At 37.8% G+C, this 17,215-nt stretch overlaps 2 protein-coding genes across 2 annotated transcripts; both read left to right on the forward strand.

Moving 5' to 3' along the window:
* The first annotated feature begins 13,996 nt into the window (after positions 1–13,996).
* On the forward strand, positions 13,997–14,594 carry LOC147929324 (replication protein A 70 kDa DNA-binding subunit E-like). Its single transcript, XM_087481004.1, has 3 exons — positions 13,997–14,017; positions 14,120–14,387; positions 14,494–14,594. The coding sequence occupies exons 1-3, from the start codon at positions 13,997–13,999 to the stop codon at positions 14,592–14,594; spliced, it is 390 nt and encodes a 129-aa protein (XP_087337130.1).
* A 316-nt stretch (positions 14,595–14,910) lies between these two features.
* Positions 14,911–16,283, forward strand: LOC104738071 (uncharacterized). The gene is made up of 6 exons (XM_010458308.2): positions 14,911–14,966; positions 15,065–15,194; positions 15,269–15,462; positions 15,560–15,683; positions 15,770–15,982; positions 16,101–16,283. Exons 1-6 carry the CDS (start codon positions 14,911–14,913, stop codon positions 16,281–16,283), a joined length of 900 nt encoding a protein of 299 aa, XP_010456610.2.
* The last annotated feature ends 932 nt before the right edge of the window (positions 16,284–17,215 follow it).

Below are 17,215 nucleotides of genomic sequence, written 5' to 3' on the forward strand. Positions count from 1 at the left end.
CTGCGATGTGCATCAGACTGCAGTCTGGGTGGGTTTTGTTTTGTCATCTTGTAAAAAACCTTTCCCATTCCCATTCCCATTCCTATGTTCTTCTCTCTCTCTCCTTCAATTGTATAGCTGCAGGTTGTCTTTTTCACGTATATGACCTTTTAAATACTTTTTGATTTTCCTCTTTTTTTTCTTTTGTGTTCATGTTTACGTTATTATCCGTCCACAACATTAAAGCAATATACATATATTTTGAACTCACTAGTCATGGTACTACACCAAATTGTTCGTTTGCACATCTATGGTTATGATTGGACCTTGTTGGTCTTTGATATGATTTGACTATTATGGTAGAGATTCATCATAAACGAGAGAAAAAATCAAAAAAGGGCATATACTCTTGTGAATGGATTCCCGTTGGTCTTTGATATAACTTCCATTCAAGATAGTTATGTAAAGACGAAATTGTAACTATTGTATCAAAAATTTGATAATTTGTTTCTTTTGATGGGAAAGGATATATATATGAATCTTTTTTCAAAAATACTGCTAGTGTTTTTTCTCTTTCCCAACTTATATTTCTATGCTATAAACTTACAACGAAGTTTTTAAACATGTTATGATTCTAAAGTAACAAGCTTGTAAATTTAACTGATGTGACACACATAATTTATTCATTGTGCTGCTGTGTAACCTGTAAAAGATACTCATGATGCCATTTACCCTTAAATACAGATTTTCTGTTTGACAGTTCCTTTTAACATTTCATTGTCAGATATGCTAATTTCCCTTAAATTAGGACCACTTTTACAATTACAGAATTACCACTAACAAACAAGCGCAAAGGGAAAATATTATACAACATCAGGATTATATAGCTTAGAAGAAAGTCAATGGCGAACCGCTGGTTCCCCGAAAATCGTCATTCCGGCCAATTTTCTCCTTCAGCTTTGGCTGAAAGCAGTCTCAATCGTCCCCCACCCTTTCCTCCTGACCTTCCTGACCTTAGCCCATTCCCCTCCCTTTTTAAATTCCCTCCTCTTTTCCCCATTTCTCCTGTATCTTACCAACTACACTCCCCTCAAACTGTTTACATTGATCCTGAGAGAGTGATTCTAGCACTACCAGCCCATCATAAGTCTACTCCTGTGGTAGTGAACGCTCAGGCACAGGAAATCCTAAACTCGTATCATGCTTCCCTAAGACAAAACCCTAGATCTGAAACTCGAGCTACAGTTGCAGTTGGAAACACTGTAGTTCAGACAAATGGTTTATTAGCCACCCCGCCCCCAAAGTTGGTTCGTCGCTTCATCAAAGCTACTCAATCCGCTAGTACTCAGCTAGTCGGTCAAACATTTTCTCAGGTTGCTCCGGGTCCAACTGCTACTGATGCTGTTCACTCTCATTCTGCTGAAACCAAGAATTCAGCTGCTCCTACTCTTATCTCAAGCGCCCCAACTCCTCCAGTTACTGGGTCTCTCTCTCCTGAAGTAGTAGTCCATGTCCCCCAAATTCAAGTATCCTCAATCCCAACAACCAGTTCTTCGGAAGCAACCACTTTGTCTCATGCTCAAAACCGTGTTCCCCCGCAAAGTCCCATTGTTCCTCCTCAAACCAAGCCAGCTCATTCTCTAGCTCAAAAACTAAAATCCGTTGCGGACAGGTCGCTCACAAGGCTAGCCCCGGTTGAACTTTCGTCTGCAGGAAAGCCTCGTGTCACAATCCCGGACTCTGTCTTCCATGAAGGTGCTGAAATCCATAAGGATTTCATTATTGGTCGTTTCAAAGGTAGACTGCCAACCTACAAGCATATCCAAAGTGTTCTTAGTCACATTTGCGGTAAAGGGCAAAGGTTAGAAATCCACCTCAATCACGCTAATAACTCAATGCTAGTCAGGTTGCCAAATGAATACCTGCGAACAAGGATCCTTGAAAAGAAATTGTGGTATATTGGGGAATGTATGTTTTTGGTGGCTCAGTGGGATGCTTCGGGTGGAGCAAGCACTGATCTTGATGCGATCCCCATCTGGGCACATCTCAAAGGAATGCCTTTTGATCTGATGCATCACAAAGGTATTAGCCTGGTTGCTGGACTAGTTGGTGAACCTAAAGAGATGGATGAGTTTACAAAGAATTTGGTAAGCCTCTTAGTTGCCCATGTTAAAGTTGAAAGAAATCTCAATGAACCCTTACCTTCCTCAGTGGAAGTGGAAAGGGAGAGTGGTGAAGTCATTACTATCGAGGTTGAGTATCCGTGGATCCCGCCTACGTGTACTCACTGCAAGAAGATAGGTCATGTAATCAGATTCTGTCCGTTTGTAACCCCTTCCTGGACGTAAACGAAAAAATCATCAGTCAAAGAAACTGTAAAAAGCACCGCAGTTAAAGCTAATGAAACAAAGGGACCAACTACACCTGTAAGTGTGCCTGGATCCCTTCCAAAGACTACTACTGAAGCTGGTTGTTCGTCGGGGCCTTCTTCAAGGAGCCAGCATGCCCCACCTCCTGAACACAGTTCCTCTCCCCATCAGCCTCAAAAAACCACTAAAGTGCTCATCCCCTCTAAAAACGGTTCCACCTTGACCCCCACTCAAATAGTTACTTCTAATCCTTTCGATGTTTTAGCTAAGCCTCCTTTGCCACACTCTTCTGTTCCACCTTCTTTTCATGCACCTGTTTCAACCCCAGTTCTCTCGCCCACTAAGAAAACTGACCCCCTCTCTAAAACCATTGTCACCTCTTTGCCTACTGAAATGGTTTTAGACTCCCCTCCTGCTGCTTCTGAGAAGCATCTTCCTATCCAAGAGGATGTTTCTACTAGTTCTTAAACCCTTTTTCTTTTTCCATGTATATACACCTTTTTGTTGGAATATTCGAGGTCTTAATGATCCGGATAAGCATCGGCCTTTTGTGTCTTGGCTAAATTTTCATAAGCCAACTTTTGGTGCTATTCTTGAAATCCATATAAGAGAACCTAACTTGAACTGTGGTATGAGCCTTACCTGTCCTGGTTGGCATTACGCCTCTAACCACAACTCTAATGACAGTGGAAGAATTATTTTCATTTGGAAAGCTACGGCTGCAGTTACAGTCATCCACCAATCCAAAAACCTGCTCACCTGCAAAATCACCATTCAGGGTGGTCATAGGTTTTTCTTCACAGTTTTATATGCGCCTAATACTGGTGAAGAGCGAACTGACCTTTGGTGTGAACTCTTGGAGCTCCAACAGAGACTAATGCTTGACTCCAATCCTTGGATCTTGTGTGGTGACTTTAACCAAATTATCCACCCCGCAGAGCACTCTAGTCCTGATGTCAATCGGTTAACTTCTCGTATGCTGGAGCTAAGGGACTGCCTGTTACAACTAGAGTTATTTGATTTGCGTTTTCAAGGATCCCTGTTCACGTGGTCAAACAAAAGTGTTTCTAATCCCATTGCAAAGAAGCTAGACAGAGTATTAGCAAACAACCACTGGCTTACTACCTACCCCAATAGTGTTGTCTCCTTCCTAGCCCCTGGAATCTCTGATCATTCTCCATGCCTTTTAAACCTCTTTGCACCCCTACCCTCAGCCGGTACAAAGCCTTTCAATTTTTTTTTAACTTTCTGACCAAACACCCTGATTTTCTCCACACGGTTGATACTGCTTGGAACTTGGCCGGAATTCTGCATTCTCAGGAAACATGTTTGTTAACTTTGAGTGCAAAACAAAAAACTTTAAAGAGAGAATTAAAAACACTTTCTCGAGAGAACTTCTCGGATATTCAAAACCAAGTGAGAGAGACTAACATGTTGCTTCAATCTGTGCAGGTCCAAGCTTTGACGAATCCCAACCCTGCTCTGTTTCAACAAGAAAAAGACATTCAATCAAAATGGGATTTTCTCAGGAAATTAGAGGAAGCTTATTTTAGACAGAGATCCCGTATTAACTGGCTAAAAGAGGGAGATCTAAATACTACTTATTTCCATCGGATTATGCAAATGCGGAATGCTTTTAACGCCATTAGATCCTTTACCTCTGCCTCAGGATTTGTCTTTGAAGATCCTATTGAGATGAGCAATCTAGCCGTAAATCACTTCCGGTCTTTACTAAATCCGGCATTCCTCCAGCCACTTAGCGCTTCGATGAATTGGTTTCAGAGTATTTTGAGCTATCGTTGTCCACCAGAACTGAAACAATCAATGGTCAAAATACCAGGAGCAGAGGAAATAAAGACTGTGCTGTTCAAGCTCAATGCTAACAAAGCTCCAGGACCGGATGGATTTACCTCAGCGTTCTACAAGTCTTCTTGGGGTATTCTTGGTCAAGAGGTCATCTCGAGTATCCTCCACTTCTTTCATACGGCTTTTCTCCCATCTGCGGTCAATGCCACCATACTTGCTCTAGTCCCCAAATCTCTTGGTGCTTCAATGATATTGGATTTTAGGCCCATCTCCTGTCTAAACACCTTGTACAAGGTAGTGTCAAAGCTACTTGTGGCGAGACTAAAGCCTGCTCTCCCTGATCTTGTGCAGCCAAACCAAACTGCATTTATTCAAGGACGGTTGTTAGTTGAAAACACTTTATTAGCTGCTGAATTAGTAAGTCGGTATCACAAAGAGAATGGTGCTAAGAGAATTACTATCAAAGTGGACATTGCAAAGGCTTTTGACACTGTACGCTGGGAGTTTATATTTAGCTGCCTTAGAGGTATTGAAGTTCCAGAACTATACCTCAGGTGGCTTAGAGCCTGTATATGCACGCCATCTTTCTCTGTTGGGTTTAATGGGACTGTTCATGGGTATTTCAAAGGTTCCAGAGGCTTGCGGCAAGGGGATCCCTTATCTCCCTATCTGTTTGTCCTTGCCATGAATTGTCTTTCCGCCTGTTTGGACAAAGCAGCAGCAGAGGGTAAGATCAAATATCACTATAAATGTGAAAAGCAAAAACTAACCCACCTGTGTTTTGCTGATGATCTGCTGATTTTTACGGATGGATCTGCCTCTTCAGTGTAAAATATTATTCAGGTCTTACGTGAGTTTGAAGCAGTCTCTGGTCTAGCGATTAGTTTACCAAATACTAGTTTTTTTTACATCAGGCCTCTCCCAATCTGAGATTGCTCACATCCAAACAATTTCTGGCATTAGTCACGGCCAACTGCCAATCATATATCTAGGATTACCTCTTTGCACTAAGAAACTCACCTTATTGGATTGTGCCCCGTTGCTACAAAAGGTAAAGAGTCGGTTCAACGCTTGGTCTACTAAGACTCTCTCTTTTGCTGGCAGGCTTCAAATGCTTAATTCGGTCATTGCTGGTATTTCGAACTTCTGGTGCTCGGGTTTTGTCCTGCCAAAAAAGTGCATTAGGATCTTAAACTCACTGTCTAGTGCTTTCCTTTGGAAAGGCACGACTGAGGGTTCCCATTCAGCAAGAGTCGCATGGACAACAATCACAACAGAGAAAAGTGAAGGAGGGCTGGGAATTCGTGACTTGTTTACCTGGAACAAAGCCTGTATGGCGAAACTCATCTGGCTTCTCTTCTTCAGGTCAGGATCGGTTTGGGTTGCTTGGTTCAGCGCAGCTGTCCTGTCGGATAACCTTAGCAAATTCTGGACTCTAAAACCTAACAGCAAATACTCTTGGATAACAAACAAGCTTTTAAAGATCAGAGATTCAGTTTATCCATGGATAAAGGTGAACGTGGGAGATGGATCTAGTTGTCAATTCTGGACAGACCACTGGAGTAAACTGGGAAGAATGGAAACTTATCTTTCAGGCGTCGGACTCTATCAAATAGGCATCCCACGTGGAGGTCGACTAGCTGACTTATGGAGACGGGGGGATTGGAGGCTACCACCTGCAAGATCAGATGCGCTGGTCAATGTGCATATTGAGCTCTCAACTATCACCCTACTGCAACATCCAGACTCTTACTGCTGGTGGATCGATGATCATCTTAAAGATTCTCATACAACAGGAAATATTTGTTCAGCTCTAAAAGAGAAGTTACCGACCGTACCTTGGCATAGTATTGTGTGGTTTTCTGGAGGAATCCCTAAGCATAAGTTCCTCACTTGGTTGTTTGTGTTGAATAGATGCCCAACTCGTGATAGAATGTTGAACTGGGGATTGCAGGTCGATTCCTATTGCCTACTATGTGCCGCCGAACCGGAGAGCCGGGACCATCTTTTCTTTGACTGCTCGTTTGCTTGGTTGGTGTGGCGTACTGTTGCGGAGCGGTGTTTATTTACCCCTTCTAGATCGTGGTCTGTGAAGCTTCAGAGTCTCTTATCATTCAGGGGACCTCGGGTCTTAAAGAAACTCCTCCTTCTGGCCTGGCAAGCTACAATCTACACGCTATGGACGGAGAGAAACTATCGGCTTCATCGAAACAACTACAAATCCTCTGATCTTCTACTTCGCCAGATTGACAACATCGTCCGGAACAAAGCCTCAAGCTTTCGTGATATGAACCCGACGCTCTCTCTTGACCTTCTCCACCTTTGGTTCTCCAACTATGCGAGGATGATACCCTAATTGCAAAAACCTAATTCCTGGCTGTGATCTGAGAAAACAAACTTTCCACCGATAAGTTTTCGGGTGACAATAATTGAAGTTGGTTTGGAGTGGTTGGCGAGCTCAACCATTTTATTGGTTCAATTACAACTACTGGTTCAAGTTGTGGTTCTCTTCTAACTAGGTTTTATCTTTTTAGCTTTACTATTTCTACCCAGTTGGGCTTCTGTATATTTTAAATTTATCTAAGTTGCGGTGGTCCTATAAAACCCTCATTTGTTTTTTCTCTTAATTTTTAATTGAATGCTTTTTAATAAAAAAAAAAAAAAAAAAACAAAACAAAAACAAAAACAAAAGCAAAGGGAAAACAAATAGCTGTCAAAATTTAATTTTTATTACGTCATCTCTCTCTATCTCTTCTCCCCAAAAAAAAAAGAAAAGAAAAACCTAATTTACAGAAACCCCTAGGGTTCACTTGATTCTAAAACCCTAACTTTTTTCATACGGAGACATTGCGAAGGGTCTGAGGATGGTATCGCTAAGCTGGAAGCAATTCAGGCTTTGATTTCACGAGGTCCTCTCAAGGAGAGAGAATTTCATTCAATCTTCACCGGGGTCACTGGACGAAACCCAGGTCCGTCTCTTTCTCGAATTCGGATGAATTATCACAGTAACTTTCGTGGGTTTGCGCCGGATTGAATTTTTATTGAGTCTAAATCTGTAATTTTACGGCAATTTTAATAGTGTGTAAGATTTAGTTTCTTACTCTCTGGAAGATACGATTTATGTTGAATAAATTGGCAATACCGAGTTTACGGAGAATTAAATCGATTCAGAATTTAGTTACTTGTTATTGTAATGTTGAAGGATGTGTTGATTGTATTGTTTGTTCTTTTTTTGATACAGGAACTGTTAAAAAGATATTTGACAAGTACCTTCTTGAGATAAACAAGGAACTTTCATATGTTCACTTTGAGTTGATGGCTTGTAGAGATCATGTATGATGGTCAAGTTTGTTATGAAGTGGTTAACAATGTGTCTGATGATCATTCCAAACTCGGGACAAAATATTCTGTGCCTCAGATTGTATTCTTTAAAGGCATTGTGTAAGTCACATTCAGTCATTTTTTTTTTCTGGTTGTCTGGCTTATGTTCTGTTCCTTATTGATCAAATTTCTTTGTCTCCTTTGTAATGATTTTATCACATCTATAGGTCTGCTTCGTAATTCTCTTTAATTGCTATGTGTGCACTTTAGATGATTTTGGGCTATGTGTAAAGTCAACATCTGTGCTGATGACTTTAACTTCTGGCAGATAGAAGCAATTGCACAGGATGAAGCTGCTCAAGGTTGCATATCTGGATTTGATGCACTCAATATCCGATTGGAGAACCAGGTCAACCTTAGTCCCTGACTTATGTGTATTTTGACAAAAGTAACCATTCATATCCACTGTTCAATATACTGACTGCTCATGGTGACTTCAAAACTGCTACTATCTTACAGCGTCGCTAGAAAGAACTCTGTTCTTTATGATATAATCTCTAACGGTAGTTACCTTTGTCGCTTGTAGGCTTGTTGATCAAATCATGCACTCTTTAGAGATATTCTTCTTGTATGATATCACGTGTTTCATCCCCAGTTATGATTGTTGGATCACTATGGAAAACGAATGTCAAATTTCTCTTCTGTCTGTTTGATGAAGACAACTAATTGGGATCTTTCCTATATAACCACTATTTATTATTGCTATTCACTTGGTTGGACTATATAATTTTAGTGTCTTTGTGACGGTTTGACAGATTTTGTGTTAATATCTCAGATATCTAGTTAAGCCAGCAGCAGTCAACAGCAAGTCCCTGCTGCATTCAAGAACTTTTCAATGTCACAAAAGGAAAAAACTCTCGATGAACTTGTAAGAGACAAATGGCTGTGCCGCACAAGAGAGGGCAACATCGGACTTGGTATAAGATCTCTTCTTGACCTGCGCAGTTAGTTCAGGAACAGTGATGTTCCTCCCTGTGAGGTCTGCAATGAAGCTGGAGTAAAGGTCAGAAACCTGTTTGGATAGGGATTCAATATTCAATGGTGATAAATACTATCTGTAATTTCATATCTGATGTTTTGTTTTCTGACACTTTCCAGGCGGATGTGTGTCCAACCGAAGGTTGCGCTGTCCGGATACACAAGTACTGCCTCAAACAATTGTTATCTCAAGGGGTACACCCCACACAGAGCTTCTTTAGACTGTCCTTGACCCCAACGGAATTTGCGTTTGACTTCAATAGTAGTTTTCATTCTGAATCACATTGAAATTCTAGGATGATAAACGTTTCTCAGGTTGTGGCAAGCAATGGCCTTTGGGGTAAGGTTACAAAAGCAGAAGCTGTTGAAGAAGCAAAGAATGATGAGGAGTAAAACGAGACCCAAGCCACAGGTCCAAAATCCAAGAGAAGAAGACAACATAGGAATCACGAAGACTCAACTGAAAACAATGCTTCGCAAGCTTCTTTAGCTTCAACTAGTGGTGCAAATGGGAGAAGGGTAACCCGTAGCACTGCGCACTTGAGGTAAAAACCTGTTTAAGGACTCGTGTTCTAGGGCTTTAGATGTATATTTTGATGCCTGTTTCTATGTCCAAACATCACTAGAAATTTGGTCTGATCCTGATGTCTTCTTTTGTGGATCATTGATGGAGTCTTAAACTCCTCGGTTAAGCTAAGCATACAATATATTTAAATTGAAATTCCGGAGAATTCGATTTCTACTACAATTACTTAGGATACAGGGGATGCAAAATTGTTATTTTTGTTGTCATTTGCAAAATTGTAATTAGCAGAAGCTTTGATAAGCCTACCGGATGCTTCTGTCTCGTCGGTCAGTCTCTGAGTTCCGATGTTATACCTAATAACCGTATGATTGCTAATGAGGAGGATACGGGGTGCTCCAGTTTCATGGGTCAGATTCAGAGTCCACAGAACTTCCTACTCAACTCTCTTCACCTCTAGGTGATCATGAAGCCGCTATGAGAACTCGAGAAATGAAGAAGCTACCGGGAGACCCTATGGTGCTTTCTTTACTCGTTAAACTATTTGAAAGATATTTTACTAAGACTTGAGTTATTTGGATTGTTACGTAGATTGTGTTTTTGTGTGGTCTTCTAAACGTGTCGTCGTGCTTTAATAATAATAATGTGTTGGTCTTTATATTTGTTGTGCTTGCAATAGTCTGTCACATATATACTCCATTTCCAGTGAGCTCTTTTCATAAAGCAAATACTTTGGTAAAAATAACATGCATTCTATTGCCGGTAAGGTCTAGGTGCGTTGAATCTGGAACCGAATTGTTAGGAATAAGGATCAACATCTTGCCTCTGATCACTTGGGAACAATTTTTGAAACGGACTCGGTATCTTCATATTACCTTGGTACTTAAATTGGCAGAAACATTTGCTCAACCTCTAGCAATATTCTCATTAGAGTAATGAAGCAATTATCAATATTCTATAAGAAACAAGCAAGAGACCGTAATAACTTTGCGAGAGGATAACAGTCAGCTCAGGAATATATACTTAAGTGCATTACTTAAGGACAAAATCATCTTCCACTAGCCAAACAGTCTTATAGTAGTACTACTTGATTAGGGAGCACAAAGTATGAGTTTTCTTATATTGTAGAACCAAGCGATCAATAAAGATCAAGATGGGGAAGAGTTTAGTTGATTCACCACCTATAATAATATTTGATTGTGGCATCTAACATATTTCTGAGAAAAATGGATATAATTAAATTTCAGAGAAACAGACAGTCAACAAACAAGGAGTTAATATTGTAAGATTTCTATTTGGGCTGATGATTCAGAAAAAAAAAAAAAAAAAAAGAGAAAGTTGAGAACCTAACAGTTTGTGTTATTGTCTTCTTGATCTGTTAATCATTTGGTTAATCTCCTAGTCTCTGATCAAAGTGGACGATGAGTTTTTTCTTTTTCTTTATTTAACTAAGTATTTGCATGCTGACTCAACTCTTTTGTTTGTTTCTGATTTACAGCTTGTTTATGATGTAGTTCTATACCGAGAAAGATACTTCATTCACAGTCTCCTGATTTGCTTTGAATGCTCACTAAATTTAATGATGGTGTTGCTGGTAGAGAACTGAAATATCTGAGAAGGCTTGGATTGCGTATATACTCCATTTCCAGTATAAATGCTCTTTTCATAAAGCATTTATTAACATGCAATCTATTGCGGATAAGGTCTAAGTGCATTGAATACGGAACCAAATTGTAACGAATGAGGATCAACATTTTGGCCTTTTAATCACTGGGTATATTCATATCAACACCCTCTAGCAATATCCTAGTTAGTGTAATGAATCAATTATCAATATTCTATGGCTGCTTTTCCTGATATTCTTCAGAATTTTTACAATCTTATGCAAATCATGCTAACTGCAAACTCTCTTTTTCTTTTGGCAGACAACCAAAGTTATCTTTGACCTCCTCATATCTGTTTCCAAAACTGAGCGACAAGATGCAAGATCGAAAGTCAGACGTGATTCTCTGCGATTAGGCAGTGTTGGTGTTCTCAGGTCTGCCATAATGTTTTCATATAAGTTCTTTTGGTCTTAGTATCTATCCAATATATCCTTCATTTATTGTAGACGTGGCCATTGATGCCGCCAATGATGAGGAAGGACTCTATGCCAATAATGCTGTTTTCTACATAAGGTACAAGGACTTGTACAAGGCTACCCTTGGTGAGCCTCTTGATCGCGTTGCTATTGTTAGAAGAAGCTTTGATAAGCCTACCGGATGCTTCTGTCTCGTCGGTCAGTCTCTGAGTTCCGATGTTATACCTTATAACCTTAAGATTGCTAATGAGGAGGATACGGGATGCTCCAGTTTCAAGGGTCAGATTCAGAGTCCACATAACTTTCCAACTCAACTCTCTTCACCTCCAGGTGCCTCTGAAGATCATGAAGCGGCTAATCAGCTGGCTATGATGAACTTGAGATGTGAAGAAGCTGCAGGAGACTCAATAGAGCTTGACTTGCCGTCTCAACTAGATAATTAACTAAGTTAATTAAGTTATTTAGATTGTTAAGTAGATTGGTCTTTGTATGGTCTTTAAATGCCCTTGTGCAGCATATGTTTGCCTAATTAGGGTAAGAATGGGAGTCCGATAGAAGCAGTTATGGTTTGTTTAGTGTTTCTCTTTGGTTTATGTTTACATATAATGTCTCCTTTGTAACATCTATATATTATATCTATAGAATCGGGTTTACAAGTATCAGAGAGTCATTCTTCTTCTTGCTTTCAGTATTTTTCCTTTTCATTTCCCTCTTCGTAATTGAACCTTGGTACATAGATAAACTAGTGAAGGATATAATGTTCCGTACACAGCTAGCTTACTTTGAAGCCTAGCTAAGAATTCATCTGATCGCGCACTGGATGATCTAAGGCTATGTGTTTGCATCACTTGTTTCAGAAAATGTCAGATTCTTGGTTGAACCTTGTCTATGTGTTGCTTCTGTGTGTTTATTATGGTTCTTTATCTAATCATCTTTGAGTTTCCAACTGTTTTTATAGCCTGAAAAAAGTCACAATGTTAGATTCTTGGTTGAACCTAATAGTTTGTGTTATTGTCTTCTCGATTTAATCTCCTAGTCTCGGATCAAATATTGGATCTGTGGACGATAGTTTTTTTTTTTTCCTTTATTTAACTAAGTATTTGCATGCTGACTCAAATCTTTTGTTTGTTTCTGACTCAAATCCTCGTATTTTATTTTTAACTAGTAAATACGTAATAAAAATGAAGAATAATGTTGAATTGAAGCCTCAAGAGGCAGCATATGATGGAAGGAAATGAGTCCAAGACTGGCCTTGATGTAAGTAAGAACTTCTTACTAAGAAGAAACAAGGTCGAGGCCGGGCTACATCAACAGGCAGAGGGCGTGATTCTAAAGCTAATAATGATGTGACAAAATCTCAGTTTTTGGTTGCACCAGTATCAGCTGCAAGTAGACTGGATCTACTATTTCCTTCATCTGATCTTACATGCAAACAGTCTTGTGTTCATCGAGGATTTACATATATTGGACTTAATTTGATTGACAAAACGTCGGCATGAGTTTGATGTTCTTAACTGTTGTAAAACCTTTTTTTAATTGTCCTATGTGAAAAAATGAGCAGGACAAGAAAGAATTACAATACCTTTTCCAACTTTTTTTATTAAAGAGAATCTTTATCTCAGATTTGCATTAATATTGGCAACCAACGTAGTTTATCAGTGGATTATTTATTCTTCAGGATTTTAGGCTCCTCTATTGTCCTTTACTTCGTAATCATCTCATTTTGTAGGACTTATCTGCATCTTATAAGTTGGGTAGAATAAGTGAATGGGATTATTATATATATGATTATTCTGCTACCATGAAACCACATAGTTATATCTTTCTTTATAACTCAGGAAGGTGATGGAGTTTGGTTACGAAGATCGATCATGTAAATATTCCATGGAGTCGTGGTGGAGCTGGTGATAAAAGATTATTGCTTATAATTTATAAAATAACAAATATGATAATTTTAATGTAACATATAAATTTATTTTAAAATTTTATTAAAATGGTCTAATTATAATCAAAAATTTGAAATTTTACAGAATTAAGATTTCTTTTTTTTAAAACCGTGAAAGTAACATATATAGAAAAATGTGTTGTTGAATATATATGAAACTAACAAAGAAAGAAATCAATATATATCTCTATATTAGTAAAAGAGGAGTACAAAATTACTTCCAGATCGGGTTATAACTAAAATTAACCCGAAATTAACTATTTCAGATTCGGGTAAAAAAAAATCCGAAAACTCTGCCTGGGTGATCCAAATGAGACAGCTACATATATTTGACTTAGATTTAAATGGTCGAACCAAATCTGAATATAATCCCTCGAACCAAATCCGGTAAAGATTAATCCTACAATTTAGGCAACATTAAAATCAATTAGACGAGATATGGTATATTAATCTTAAAAATTGGAAATATATTTTACTATGAGATATCATATTTTTCTCCTACGATTTCATATTCATACCAAATACATATGATTAGCGGATTTATCGTTTTAATCATTTACCAAAGATCTCTTAACTTTACCAAATATATATGATTACCGGATTCTTAGTCCCGTAATCAAATCTCCAAAAACTGTAACGAAAACTCATTCGACTAAGATTTCGGAAAATTGATTACCAAATTAATTGGTAAATCAATTATGATAATTTTAGATGAGAATCTACTTTACCTATAAATACTCATTACTAATACACATCAACATCATACCTTCCCACAAAGATTTCCAGTGATTCTCACATACTCTTACGAAATGGCTTCCAACTTAGCAGTAACTGATCTTGCATCCATCAAGCCTTTCAAGACTGTTTGGAAGGTCCAAATCAAAATCATTCATAGCTGGCAGCAGTATACCAGCTACTCTGGTGAGACCCTGGAGATGGTCCTAGCTGATGTCTCTGTAAGCTTACCAACAATACACATAAAGTTCATACCTTTATATTCAAAATATTTATCAATCAGTTAGTCACTTACTATGAATATGTTTTCCTTTTCTCTTTAGGGTACTTTGATCCATGCGACTGTGAAGAAACAACAGCTTCACAAGTTCCAGCGTATGATCGTCCCTGGTCAATGGAGAATCATTGAGGATTTTTCATTGACTAAGGCTACTGGCAAATTTAGGGTCACAAAGCATGCTTACCGTATGTTTTTGTTGAACACTTCCATAATTGTGCCATGTGCGTCATTGTCTGATGACATCTACCTTCACTTGGTTGATTTCCAGACTATTCACAACGAGCCATCCTTGAATGAGAACATTTTGATTGGTTAGTATTCTTAGAAAATTACGCTATATATATATATATACATTATATATGAGATTCTATTGAAATATAATTTTTGGTTGCCTCTGGTAAATGTTCTCCATTACAGATGTGATTGGCCAAGTTGTAAATGTTGGTGAAATGAAAACTCATGAAGTGGATAACAAGTTCAAAAAGAAGCTAGAGTTTGAACTCAAGGACACTAGGTAATATACTACCGATAATGGCTAATATTATTTTATAGTGACTATTATGAATACAGTTCTAAGACAAATTGTCAATATACAGGGATGAACGTTTAGCATGTACGCTATGGGGCAAGTTTGCTGAAAACATGTTAGCGGCCTGTGAAAACAATCGTCTTAATAGATTGATATGTTTGCTGCGTTTTGCTAAAGTGAATTCTTTGAAAGGTAACCCAAATTTATCCTCATTAATATAGATTTTATCAAACCTAAATTTTCGTTCCAGACTAACAACTGTGTCTAATTCATAAGGTCAAAGATCTGTCTCCAATGCTTTCGAGATGTCTTTACTTCTGATTGATCCAGCTCTCCCTCCAATTGCTTACTTCCTCGCAAAGTAAATATTTAAATTTACCCTATCTCACATTTATTAATCTTTACTTTTTCTCTACCAGTAACTTTCACTGAATACATTATTATTTTCTCCATCTACAGTTTGCCTAATGATGGCTTAGCCTTGACAATCCAACAAGTTGGTCCTAAGGAAGACCCAAAAGTGAAGAAAGCCGAATCCTACAAACGTGTTCCAGCAAAAACGATTGCTGAACTCCTAGAGTACAAGCAGGTACCATGATTTTGATTTTGTGATACATTCAATATAATTCTTCGGTATGTTATTAACTAACTGTTATAATGTAGGAGGGAAAATTTAGGATCATGTGCGCTGTGTATGCAATTGACACGGAGTTTGCTTGGTACTACTTTGTCTGTTCAAAGTGTAATACCACTTGCTACAATGTACCGAAAGAAGAGAATGAAGATCTTAAGAAAAACAAGAAGACAATGTTTTGGTGTTCTGGTTGTAATAACAACCATAGCAATGTTGAGCCAAGGTAAATACTATTTAAGCTTACGCTATGTGGGGGTCAGTAGATTTGTTCAAAGTTCAATAGCTAGCTTACTAAATGAGATTTACTATGACTGTTATAGGTTTAGGTTGATCTTGTGTGTCATGGATTCCACTGCACAGACAAAATTTATGTTGTTTGAGAACCATGCATACAGTCTCATACAACAATCTTCTCTTCAGCTACTCAATGGTCATTTCGACGAGGTATAATTAAGTATGTTTCATAAGAAATATTTATATTATCAAGCCGAAATTAATATAATCCAATTTTGTTTGATATGAATATGTAGATAGTTGATCCCAAAAACATTCCTAAGGAGATACAGAACTTGGTTGGCAAGACTTTTCAATTTGTTGTGAGTATTGAAAAGGATAACATCAAAGAGGGAAGTGATACATACAAGGTGGGTCATGTCTTTGTTGGTCTAGAGGTTGAGGAAGATGATACTATTGAGCATTCAGTTGGTGATGATGATTTAACCACTCTTGTGAGTGCTAACAAGGTATATTTGTTATTTTATGATTTATGTTAGTAGCATAATTAGATTAATATATGTTGTTTACCTATAAATAACATTATAATTTATTATCTTTTCATGAAATCCCAATGTTGTCAAACAGTGGCTTCGACAATGCAGGCATAGCATCTCCTTCCACTACACTTTTTCAAAGAGGAAGGATGATGAGTCTGACGATACGTCAAACAATTCATCTTCTTCTAAACAAGCATGTTTAGGTTCGATTACTCGTGCTATTGAAGATGAACATGTTGATGATGATGGCAGGAGCTTAAGGAGTGGCTGAGTGAAGGTTGTCATGTACTGAAGCACGAAGAATTGCAGTATTCATTTATGTCTAATTTCCCCTTTCCCAATAAGCTTGCAAGTCTAAGCATTGCTGTTTTAAAATTTTAGTTGTTGTTCAAACTTTTTGAAGTTTTCTTTTATATATTATAATAAAGTTTCTTTGTGCCAGTTATCCTTCCTATATCTAAATTTTAAATTTAAACCAACGCACACTGTATATAGAATTAATATATAGACATTTACTGTGAGATTTACCTTATATTTTTGATCCATTCATATCATATGAAGCAGAAACTTGCATCAGCATTTAGACCTACAAAGTTGCGAAAGAAAAAAAACGGTTAAACCCGATTATATAAACAACTATCAAATAAGTTTGGCTTCAACATCAGATGTAAAATAGATACAGTGTGATGATGTCTATATTTAATTGAGATGTGTTCACTAATTATTTAATTCCCTTCAATCAGATTTAGTTGACTAATGTATCATATTACTAAAAGAAAGTTTTAGTAAAATTGGCAGTAGATGTGCAGTTTACATTAAACGACAATCCACATTTACTTTTACACCGACGAGTATCTAAAAAAAATCAACACCAAATATGGAAAACTAATCCGGAAAGGAAAAAAGATACAACAGGAAATAATAATGAGTTTCTATAATTTCGGCGTTCAGTCAGCCGTAAAACTAACAATTTGAAAATCCCCCAAATCTCTCTATAAGTCAGCTTAACAATATCATTAATAATCATATTAGAATGTTGTTGACATGATTCCGGCATTGTTTAAGCGATACTGATTATGATTTTAATTTGGTTCCCAATTTTAATATTTAGATTTTCTTCAAAACTTATTTTCCATCAATGACTTACGAGAACACTACTTTTTCTAACTTTTACCTCAGCTCTTATTCTTAGAAGCAAAAAAA

Source organism: Camelina sativa, chromosome 13 (assembly GCF_030686135.1).
Source record: "Camelina sativa cultivar CO46 ecotype springtype chromosome 13, ASM3068613v1".
Lineage (NCBI taxonomy): Eukaryota > Viridiplantae > Streptophyta > Magnoliopsida > Brassicales > Brassicaceae > Camelina > Camelina sativa.

What these genes read in the sequence shown, in the direction of transcription:
- LOC147929324 (XM_087481004.1), top strand. Translation starts at nt 13,997, where the DNA reads ATGGTCCTAGCTGATGTCTCT. An exon ending in TGGTCCTAGCTGATGTCTCT is followed by an intron (nt 14,018 to 14,119) that starts GTAAGCTTACCA and finishes TTTTCTCTTTAG; the next exon opens with GGTACTTTGATCCATGCGAC. An exon ending in GAATGAGAACATTTTGATTG is followed by an intron (nt 14,388 to 14,493) that starts GTTAGTATTCTT and finishes TCTCCATTACAG; the next exon opens with ATGTGATTGGCCAAGTTGTA.
- LOC104738071 (XM_010458308.2), top strand. Translation starts at nt 14,911, where the DNA reads ATGTCTTTACTTCTGATTGATCCAGCTCTCCCTCCAATTGCTTACTTC. An exon ending in AACTCCTAGAGTACAAGCAG is followed by an intron (nt 15,195 to 15,268) that starts GTACCATGATTT and finishes GTTATAATGTAG; the next exon opens with GAGGGAAAATTTAGGATCAT. An exon ending in CTCTTGTGAGTGCTAACAAG is followed by an intron (nt 15,983 to 16,100) that starts GTATATTTGTTA and finishes GTTGTCAAACAG; the next exon opens with TGGCTTCGACAATGCAGGCA.